This window comes from Nuphar pumila, chromosome 8, assembly GCF_984573655.1.
Source record: "Nuphar pumila chromosome 8, dmNupPumi1.hap1.1, whole genome shotgun sequence".
In the NCBI taxonomy this organism is placed as follows: Eukaryota; Viridiplantae; Streptophyta; class Magnoliopsida; order Nymphaeales; family Nymphaeaceae; genus Nuphar; species Nuphar pumila.
Genome location: NC_143256.1, coordinates 111,829,580 through 111,841,207, shown reverse-complemented (window position 1 = coordinate 111,841,207; position 11,628 = coordinate 111,829,580). Strand labels below are relative to the sequence as shown.

Below are 11,628 nucleotides of genomic sequence, written 5' to 3'. Positions count from 1 at the left end.
ACAACGAAACAAACCCTGATACATGAATCATCCTCAATTCATACCCGGTAAGATAACATTTTTTTTATTTGTTTACATTGAAAAATGATGGGTCGTAATCCAAACTCGAGAAATTATACTCAACCCTACATACTAATTGGACCCTTTAGATCCTACTTGTTTTTTTAGTTGGACCTCATTCTTTATCGTCAAACTCTGACCTTTAGGATTTGGTACCGATAGGTTTTGAGCCAAACCCCACCGAATGACACCTCCTATCACTATCATTTTTTTTTTCACGCGCAGAAACTGCCTCAAGAGCAGAGACCTAATCAAGCTGACTCTGCCGGCCATGCTTACGGTCACTGTCCTGGCAGCATAAAACTCCTAGAGCCCCTCTACCTAAGGAGTCGCCAAGCTTTGGTTTGGGCATGAGTGACACCAGATTTGAACCTAAATCACCCGCCTGTAGGCCTTGCCATCCACCACGCAAACCGCTTGGGTCTATACTACTACCGCTTTACCACCACTCTCCTACGCCTCCTTTTTCCAAACGCATAAAAGGCCCTTCCGATTGCCAGATTTGTTTTTAAAGAAAACGTTGGGCTGGCTGTCGTCGACGTCTCTGCCATCCTCTCTCCAGGTAAGAACCATGCGCTAACAATATCACGCAGATAGTAAATTAATGTAATTAAATGAAGGCGAGGAAGAACACATCTCAATCTGAAGTAATCCGCCTCGGAAGCGACCACTGCAGCGCACTTCACGACCACATAATCGGCTCTCGGATTCATCGACCAATCGCGCTAAGTGGAAGCGGGGAGGAAGCATAAGCGAGATCTTCGCAGCAGCAGCAGCAGTGATGGCAGAGGAAGCACAAGATGAATTGGGGTCGCTCTTCGAAGGCATGATCCTCCTCACACCTCAATTCCAATCCAACGATGCTGATGTCGACGATCTTCCTCCTCCGCCTACCGCCCAACCCTCTCCTTCGCTTCCCCGTTCCTCCTCCTCTCTAAGTCGTCAAACGAGCCAACCGCTCGACGAGAGTCTCTTTTCCGACCTCACGCTCAACCCCGCCCACATCCCTCAACAGGTCCCCTCCGAATTCGATGCTACTAGCCCTTCCCCGATTCACAAACAAGCTCCCACCACCGCCATTAGTTCCAGGAGGAAAAAGCGTGGAGGCATAAGAATCGGATACGCCCGCGACTCCTCTTCCCCTTCCGTCCCTCCCGATCTCAATCCTCTTCCTCCGCCCGACGCAAATTTTTCTTCTTCTTCTTCTACCTATTCTTCTTTCTCCCTCTCTTCTCCTCCTCCTACTCCCCCTCTTCAGAAGCCCAAGACCGAAAATTTGAGTACAGCATCCCTCGATTCCGCATCGGTTCCTTCTTTGCCCGCTCCTTCTCAACCGGAGATGATAATCAAGGAGGAAGTGGAAGAAGATGCATCTAAATCGACCCGTGATGATGGTAACATGTCAGAACGAGTAGCAGTTGCAGCAGAAGAAGAAGATGAAGAAGAGGAAGTAGAAACAGAGGAAGTAGAAAAAGAGAGAAGATCCTCGCCTTCAATTGAAACTGCGGCGTCCGACTCCTTCGAAGCCAAGTTGGAGTCGATCAAAGAGAGGATCTCCGACATGCTCGATCGGCTGAGGATCTCGGCGGCGTCGGCTGCTGCTGAAAGGAAAGAAGCGACTCGGAGGAGAAGGAAGGCCGTCCAGGACGTCAGCGTAGCGTCCAACAAGTACAAGGAATTGGAGAAGGAGCTGGAAGAGGCTTGCGAGAGGGAAGAGTTCGAGAGGGCAGAGAGGGTGAGCGACAGCTTGGCTGTAGCCGAGAGGGAGAAGCGGCGCTGCCTGGGCGCGTTGAAGGAGGCCGAGGCCGAATGCGATGCCATGGATCTGAAGCTTGAGCAAGTATTGGAGTTGCAGATCTCCGCCGAGGAGGAGGGCGTTTCCCTGCTCGAACAGTTCGCCAAGGTACTTCAAATTGGATGACAATCTGTACCTATAAAACAGAAGGAAAGGGCCAAGTTCCCTTTGCTCTTCTTCACGAGGCGTGCGAAATATATCTCTTGTCACATCCCCATAGTGTATGAGACAAATGTATGCTTTGGTTGCTATTGTTTATGAAAATTCTTTTTTGTCCTAAATCCATCATGTAGGAGACTCTCGCAATATATCGAGTTGATCCATGATACGAAGGGTTTTGAAGAAAATACTTAACATTGGAAAGTAAAAGTAAAGGGTAACTCTTCAATTTCCTTCTCTGGGCATTTATGATTCCCCACCAGATCTTTACTCCCTCTTTTCTATACTAAAAAACGCTTGCACTAGTATTCGAGACTAGACTAGTCTAGTTTGGGAAAATGGTTGCCTCATACTGAACTCGACTCTTAGCTTTGTTTGTGCTTGCTTGAATATTTAAAGGTGATGTGCCTGCAGAAAGGCTCAAGCTCAAATGTTATAGGCCATGTTTTATGTTCGTAAACGCAGTCATGAATTCTCAGTTCAGGCTAATGAAGTCCTTCCATGTGTTATAGGATTTCAGTTTGGAGTTTAACCACCTTTCTGCCTTTCTCAGAATGCTGCAGTTACTGCCGATTCAACCATGAGGGATGCCCAGCTAGTTTACTCAAAGGATATGGAAGATTGGCTTTCTTCCAAGGAGTGCTTAGAGGCGAAGAAAATGGAACTTGAGATTGGGTCACACTTATTGGATGATGCATGTTCTTCGCTGAATGATTCTATTGACTGTTTGGTTGGGGATGATAAAAAAGAAAAAGAGGTTTTGTGCAAAAAAAGGGCAGTGCTAACGGAGGAGCTAGAGAAACTCCTTGCTTCAGTAAGAGCCAAAGAAGCAGAGATTGGTGAATGTGATCTCAGTATCCAGGTGGTGGACAAAAGAATTGCTGATGTGATCTCCGGATTTCATGTGTCACAGTCCGAATTTGATAGGAAATATGATGAGTTGCGGTCAGCATCAAACAGGATAACATCAGAAACTGAAGTTCTAGAGATCAAAAGGAAAGAAGTTGATCAGTATCTGTCACAGTCTGAAGGGAGAACACTGAAACTTAGCACAATAGCAAGTGTTGCCAAAGAAGAAGCAAGGGCACATCATGAGCTCTTACAGTTGAGAAAATGTCTTGCATCATCTGTTTTGAAGTCAAGAGCAGAAAAGGTCAGGCTTGTTAAGACTGAAGAGAAAAGTTTGGAGGAAGTGGAAGCACTCAGAAAAGAGATTTTAGCTGCGAAAACCTCTCTTCAGGTTAGTGGTATTTCGTTTTTTGTTTTTCTCCTTTATGTACCATGTTGCACGATGTGGAATGGAAGCAGACTCCAGAAAATGATTTTGCTTGGTCTGCCTTACTTTTTCCCTTTGGTTTTCCTATAATTCACTTTTTCATTTGTTCTGTGTGTGCTTATGCGTGCACAGCCCCATTGCTACTGTGCAATCTAGAAAATGCAACTAATCAACTCTGATAAAGTGAGTCAATTCAAGGCAGAATGGTCTTAGGATAAACTATGGGGACTCAACAGTGTCAATGGATAGTTCATTCAACGACAATCGAAACCTTAGATTATTTTGGGAGATTTAGAAAGACTACCAACTTGACTGAGCCTCACATTGCAAAGATAACTCTTGCGTTTTGTGATGCATTAGATTCCTGGGACTCGACTTACATTTCCCATGAAGTCAATCAATTCATGCAAGTCTATGGTGGACACTTATGTTAGTTTGGTTTTATAGCCTAAAGACTTCCTCTATGGACTGTATCATGGTTACTGGGAGCTTGAACCTATCCTGGGAAGCTGTCACAGGGACTCGTCCAACAGCCACTTGGAGCTGCCCCCCTTTATGCCTAGTTGTATTATGAAAGGGCCTTGAAGGCCATTGTATTCACCACTCTTAAGAGTGTTCTTCTATGCAATAACATATATATTTTGACCCTTGTGAGGGTGGTGCGGTTTATTCAATCAAGTGTTTTACTTGATTGAAGTGTGTTCTTGTTTGTCCATAAGTGACGTTTTTGGATTTAGTCCATTTCATTACAGTTACTTATCTCTACAGCCTTACAGAATGGATATTTTTCCCTAAAAGGCAAGTTGGGTTCGGTCCTTTGTTGAGGGAACAGTTTTTTGGCTGGTTAGCATTAGAACAAAGTGTCTTTACACAAGACAAGCTGAAATAGATGGATATCAGCTTGTGAATATGTGTTACAAGGAGCAGATCACCAAACATTCGTTCTACGATTGCAGCATATTTCAGTAACTCCATATATATATATATATATATATATATATATATAGTATCACCTTGGCTAATGAAGGTGAAGGGAACATTCAATCCCTTACCATTAGGGCTGGTAAACAAGTCGAACGAACCAAACACCCTATGTTCATGTTCAACTCGTTTACTGCACGACCTAGCTTGGGCTCAGGCTCATCTTTAGCTGAGCTTTTACCTGAGCCAGATGGGTCAAAACCGAGTAATGCTATTTTTTTATCTGAAAATGATGAGAGTTGAACAAATGACCTCTCTTTTACCTGCCATGTACGCTAACCAACTGTGCACTACTGTTTTTTAAGATACATGGTACACTTAAATGGGCAAGCCAAGCCCAAGGAAAGTCTAGATTGGCTCCCAGCAGTGGAACTGTCATCGCTCAAAAGCAGATATGGTCCAGTATTCCCTTGTTGCTAGTACTGGTTATGCTTCTCATTCCAGTCGACAGCATCCACAGTAGAACCTCTTCTTCTCGTACCACCAATCCAGTTTTCTTCCCGAACTGTTATATGCTATGTGTTTGTGAGCTTGCATGAGCTGAACAACCTTTGTTCAAGCTTGATTCATTTATGCTTAATAAGCATTTCGTGGTTCCACTTGCCATCTACAAGATCTGATCATGAACAAGCTCAGGATGAGCCAAGCATCTAGCTGCTTGGTTTGTTTGCCAGCCCTACTTATTATTGCAAAAAGAATGAGAAGGGAAGGGAAGGGAAGTGTTGGTATTCATTGTGGCGATGATGGCTTCTGCAAATGCATTGTGAAATCTGGTTGGATCAGAATGGGAGAATTTTTGAAGGAATGTCCAAGTCAGTACTTTCTTTACATTTGTGTATTAACTGGGAGGTGCATAGTTGAGCCAAATTGAAATGGCTGCATTCAAATCCTATGCTTGTTGAGTTTTTTAGTCGGGCCCTAGGGTAATGACAATCTTCGTCATTACCTATAACCTGGGGGATCCGTGGTTCTTGGTTTTCTCTTTGCAATTTCTGTTCACCTCTTTGTACTGTATTTTCTTTATTTTTCCGAATTGTCTTTGCCTTTTTATAATAATATTACTTCTCTCTTTCCCCAAACAAAAATCTATTTCAAACTGCTTACCAAAGTACTAGCTGAAAGACTAAAACCCTACCTTCACTTAATTTTACCTGACCAGCACACTTTTATAATTGGGAGACAAATTCATAAGTGCAGAATCTTGGCTAATGAAGCAATTTATTCCATTCTTAAGCAAGGGTATGAAGGCTTTCATATTGAAGGTAGACCTTTGTAAAGTGCATGATTTAATTAATTGGAGTTCTCTTCCAAGAACATGGAAGCTTTGTGTTTTAACCTGGTATCTTCATGTTGAAGCTTGTACCTGCAAGTTAGATCCAATTGCAAATGGAAAATAGGAAAGTAGGAAAAAAGGAAATAAGATGAAGCAAAAAAGGGAAAAAGAGAACTCCCTTCTCTTATCAATTGATACACTATGGCATATTACTAAGATTGACGAATATACCTTATACACTCTACAGTCTATATATATATGTCATATTTGGTTTGATTCAATGCCTTTGTTAGTACATCTACAAGCTGATTCTGTGTATGAGCATAAACAACCTTGAAAATCTTCTTTTTAATTTTCTGCCGAATATGATGACGATTGGTATTGACGTGCTTTATGCATCATGTAACATTGGATAATTTGTGAACTAAATGGTTAGTTTGTTGTCACATATGAGAGACATTGAGGGTGTTTCTTTAACTCCCAATTCACTAAGTATGGCCATCAGCCAAATCCCCTCTTAATCTTCTAGTGCTAAAGCTCTATACTTTGATTCAACACTTGATCTGGATACCATATCTTGCTTCTTGCTGTTCCAAGAGAGGAGATTCTTTCCAACAATTGTACAAAAATAGGTAGTTGACCTATCATTCAAGGATTTTGCTCAACTTGCGTCAATATAAATTTCTACATCAAAATGATCATGATTGACATGCAGTAGACCTTTAACTGGGTTCTTTTACCCTTGAAATAGACTGCATATAATTAGTAGTTGGAGAATGCACATACCTACCCAAAACTCTTATAGTGTATGAAATGTTGGGTCTTGTAATTGTAAGATAAATAAGTTTTCCACCAAGTCTTTGATATCTTGCAATGTCTCCAAATGGTTCGATCTTTCTGATGGGGCTTGTGATTTTGATCCATACGAGTGTCCATTGACGTGCATCTTTCATTTCAGTTTTTCAAATGGGATCCAAGACATTTCCTTAGAGAAAGCAAAATGCCCTTAGATGACGTAATGTTTTCTATTTAAGGAAATGCTTCAACTGCCCCAAGTTTTTTATGTCAAAGGCTTAACCTTTAGTCTTGCAATTTCATCTTCATCATCACCTGTTATAACTATATCATCCATATGAACATAAAGAGCAATAGTGTGAGAACCTCTCTTTATGAAGAGTATGTGATCGAAAGTGCATATAGTGAAACCCAAAATCAATGATAGCTCTACTAATTTTTTTTAAACCAAGCTATAGGAGACTATTTGACTTTATAATATTCTTGAGTTTACACGCCTCATTAACCTTTTTTTTTCTATAAGAATCCAAGAGGAAAGGACATGTACACTTCTCCTCTTAGATCCCCATGCAAGAAGAAAGCATTCCTTGCATTCGGCTGATACAGTCGCTAGAATCGATTGGCAGTCATAGAGAGAAGCACTTTTATAGATTGTAGCTTCACCACAGGAGCCAAGGTTTCTTGACGATCAATCCCTTATGTTTGGGTGTACCCCTTAGCTATCAGATGTGCTTTATATCTTTTAATCAACCCATCCATCTTGAATATTATGGTATAGACCCTGTTTCATCTAATTACACATTTTCCTGGAGGTAGAGATGCAAGACCCTAGGTCTGACTTTTGTTTAAAGACCTTCATCTCCTTAACTATCAAATCCTTTCATTATAGAGTTTTTAAAGCTTCTTCCACATTGTTGGGAATGAGGCTCGTTGTTGGCAATGAAGTCTATAGGACTGGAGATAGATCAACATGAAATAAAGTTACACATAGGATATGGTATTTATACTTGTTTTCCTTTTCTAATGGAACTGAGAAGGTCAAGGTCACTTGTTTGGATGAATCATGGGTTTCATATCCTTGTGTCTCCTCTAGACCTCTTGAATCTGGGTCATTTTCTAGAGTGGACATGAAGGACATAAATATACTCCGTTCTCCTCTATCATAGGTGTGGATAATCTATGCTTATCCTTCTTTATCACTAACTTATGTGGGATTCCCTAAAGGAGCTACAGGAAGACAAGGTATGGTCAACTCACTAGGAAATAAATGTACTATTTTTTCCTCTAGAATACGTGTAGATAATCTCATGCTTATCCTTAACTTCTTTATCACTAACATATGTGGAATTCCCTAAAAGGGTTACAGGAAGAATGTATGGTCAGGTCACTAACTCACTATGATCCAAAGACTTCCTCAATATCATGTTTTGTCAAGCATAGAGCACTTTCACTGATATTTTGAAAATATCGCGATATTATCAGCTTTTTCAAGGTAGCCGATAATATTGGGAATATATCATGATATTTTCAAAATATCGCCAAAAACAAAATATCGCAATATTTTTTTAGAAAATTACTTTTTTTTAATTTTAAGTTTGCATTTTCTATTTTTTTCTTTTATATTTTAAAGCCTTTAAAACATGTTTCTTTATATTTTAACTGACTAGTCTGCGTAGTCGGTCTATGCATAAGTAAAATGCCTAGGCTTTGCAATTCCTAGGTGGGTACCTTAAAAGGTACCAATTTTGCCGACTAAGCAACGACTAAGGTGCCTAGTCGGCGACTAAGCTGACTCCTCCTAGGCGCGAGGGTAGTTTAACCATTTATTATTCTTATATATATTGTTATTTTTTTGTATATATATAATTATATATGTGCATGTGTTTGTGTGTGTGTGTGCCACTTTGCTTTTGGGATTTTTTTGGTGAAACATTGAAATCATGCACATTTAATTTTAATTGATTATATTTTTTATATATGTGTGTTGCTTTGTTTCTGATGAATTTTTCTATAAAAGTCTGAAAGCATGTTTTGTATTATGAATTATCTAATATGTTATTTATATGTGTATGTGTTATTGTGCTTTTGTGAAAGGTTGAAAGCATATTTTGTTGATTATACTGAATATGTTATGAATAATTGAATATATATATGTGTGTGTACAATTTTATATATATATTCTGGTTATGTATATTAAATATTAGTATATTTTGTGAAAGCATGTGTAATTTTGTACTTGTGCAATGAAATCATCTTATTAGTAAAAGAATTAAACATATTTCTATGTATATTTTGTGTACTTTTTTATATTTTAATTGGGGTACCGACTAGTCTGACTAATCTCGCCTAGTCCTCGACTAGTCTTTTTAGGGGTCTACCGACTAGGCACGGCCTAGCGCTTTTGACTACATAGATGGAGAATCTTGTCTAAATGAATGAGTTGAAAATTTCTTGTCAACACACGAAAGCTTATTGGATGAGAGATCTATAAAAAGGGAACTGTGATATGTCCTCGAGCTTTGATCTAAAATAATCAGCAGCAACTTGCACGACTGTAGGAAACTCTATTCTTCTAGTTCCAATTGTCAGGGCAGGAATGAAATTGTTTATGCTCTTGCTGAAGGTCCAAATGAAGAAAAATATAGTATCTTGATTTCCCTTTTTCGGCCATGTAGTTTGTTTGCACCTAATTTCTTTTTGAATCCTCCATTCGTGGGTGACCTCCTCCAGTTTCTGCAATCTGTTGCAAGTTCTGGTCCCTCTTGTCACCTAAGGTGGTGGCTATGTTCTTTTGGATTTGACTATGTTCCTCCTCCCAAATCAGAATCTGGTTGAATTTTCTCTGTCCATCAGCTCTAGACTAGAGCAAGTTATTATGTTCCTTTGATATAACTTACCCTTAATTGTGAGTACCCATAGCCACAAACACTGCTGATATTTTGAAAATATTGTGATATTTATGAGAAAACACCCTAGTCAATAGTAAAGGAAAAATATTGCAATGCATACCTTGAAGAATTTTAGTATATTTTTATGGGATCCCTTCTCGAATACTAATCAATTTAGTTTCCTTGGAACCTTGTGATAGTTTTGTATCACTGAAACCCATCTGCAAATTTCTTCTCTTCTAAATCTTACATGAATTGTTTTTACAAGAAAATAGCTTTAATAGTTCCCACTAAATATCATTCGCAAAAATCCAAAACCTGGAGACTAAGAGAGGTACCACAATTTAACCAAATCCTGATGAATATAATGTGTTTGTGTGTTTAGTAGATGCTAAAATATCGACGAATATATCTTAATTTCATATTGATTATTCAAATGTGTACCTGATGCAGTGATCAGGAGGATCTCTCCTAAACCCTGCCGATCGGTACCAAAACTAGCACAAACTATGACTGAATTGAAATCAAACTAAAGCAACAAAATAACTAGGGTTTCTCAAAGTCTCAGAACTAATCTCTCCTCTCTCAAAACACAAATAAATAGTCCCTCAAGGTGGTGGAACTGGATCTAGACTGTGAGAATGATTTGAGATCTGGATCATATGATGGATGCCATGCTGGGGTCGGATCCAACTAGGAAGGTGGACTAAATACTCACTTCCTTTGTCTCTTCGTGGACGTATTGGATCTACGCACAAGACGATCACCACAACTAGGCTCTGTATCCGTAGAAGGATCCACTTGGGGAACTGAATCACTAGGCTTATGCATTGGACCTAAATCTGTAGAATCAGTATTGCCAGTATCGCGAGTCCACCCTACATCAGTGTCTCTATGTATGTTGAGATTTGATATCATAAGTATGTTCATATATTATCCCTTGTGTGTGTGTGTGTGTGTGTGTGTGTGTGTGTGTGTGTGTGTGTGTGTGTGTCCTATGTAACCCTCTCTTTGCCATTCCTTTCTAATTAAAGCCTTGGTTTTAAACTCTGAGAAATCAGACAACTAATACGTAAGAGCCTATCATGTTAGCATAAAGGACTAATTTGTAATGTTACTGGCAGGTGCATTATTACCTTTTTGTCTCTTTGATGTTATGAATGTATCAGTCTTTTAGACTGTGTGAGACTAACTTATCCCTGTTCCTAACAGGAACTATCCTCCAGAAGAGCAAGCATCCGACAGGAAATGGCTTCATCCAAGCTGAGGATAAATTTCATCCACAGGAGGGGTCCAGAGCTTGAGGCCGAAAAGAAATCTGCTGCTGCTGCAAGAAATTTCAAGGAAGCAGGACGAATAGCTGCCGAGTTGAAGGGACTGAGCTTAGAGAAGGAAAATGTCCAGAAAAATATAGATGATTCCACTTTAGAATTAGAGAAAGCAGAGGAGGAGATTCAGCACACTACAAGAAAATTGCATGAGACTGAGGAAATTATTCTGTCCAAGGAAAGAGAGGCAGCAATGACGAGGTGCAAAAGGCTCAGATTGGTGGCTGCAGCTGCAATGGCTGACAGATATGCTGCACTTGAGATGGGTGACCTTGATGAAGCTGGCAGTTTACTTTCAGAGGCAGAAGATGCTGACTCTGAAGCACTGAAACTGGAGCAGTGTTACAACTTTGAAGGAGAGAAGCTTGAAGGGTTGGACAAGCAATTTATTTCTGTAGAAGTGATCGCTAAACTTGCTGATGAACAGTTAACAAAGCTTGCTGCTACTCACCATTCTGCAGGATGAATTCAAGGGCACTCGCTTGCCTTTTCAAAAGATGTAAAAGACGCAAATGTGAATGTGATTCCAATTCACAGGGTCGCTCATGTGAATTGGAGTCGCACTTCTTGTGTGTAAATGGCTATGTATTTGATTCATATGCGCACACAAGAATTTGCACATGTTTGCTTGGAGGTGTGCAAATGGCCTTGTGTAAATCGAATCTCACAATTGTGAGATTCTGATTCACATTGCATGACAAGCAAACGTGTCCCAAATTTATGCCTTGTGAGCTTTATTTTTTTCGCTTCTGTTATTACTTGTGGGTGATTCCGTTTTTGTTGGTGAAGCTTAATTCCTTTTTTCTTTTCCTCTTTATTCCCTTTGTTCTCTCAGGTCATCAGCCTCATTTCTCTGGATTTTGCCTCTAAATAGTTGATGCGACTATTGTTTTCACTTCAGCCAAGTAATTTTTTAATTCCAATCTACTTGGTGGCCAGCTTCCTATAGTGCATAACTTGGTAAATGTTCTTGAATCACAAGGGGCTGGCTTGACCAATACTTGAAGAGGCCACATAAAATGTGCGGCACTTAACAGTAGTCGCTAAATCGGTGTCCTGAATCTGCCAAAAAG

General features: G+C 39.9%; 1 protein-coding gene across 1 annotated transcript; it reads left to right on the top strand.

The window, feature by feature from the left end:
* Positions 1-564: 564 nt before the first annotated feature.
* Positions 565-11,340, top strand: LOC149830232 (neurofilament light protein). Its single transcript, XM_090016395.1, has 3 exons — positions 565-1,963; positions 2,568-3,254; positions 10,440-11,340. Exons 1-3 carry the CDS (start codon positions 842-844, stop codon positions 11,019-11,021), a joined length of 2,391 nt encoding a protein of 796 aa, XP_089872521.1. The 5' UTR covers positions 565-841; the 3' UTR covers positions 11,022-11,340.
* Positions 11,341-11,628: the final 288 nt, after the last annotated feature.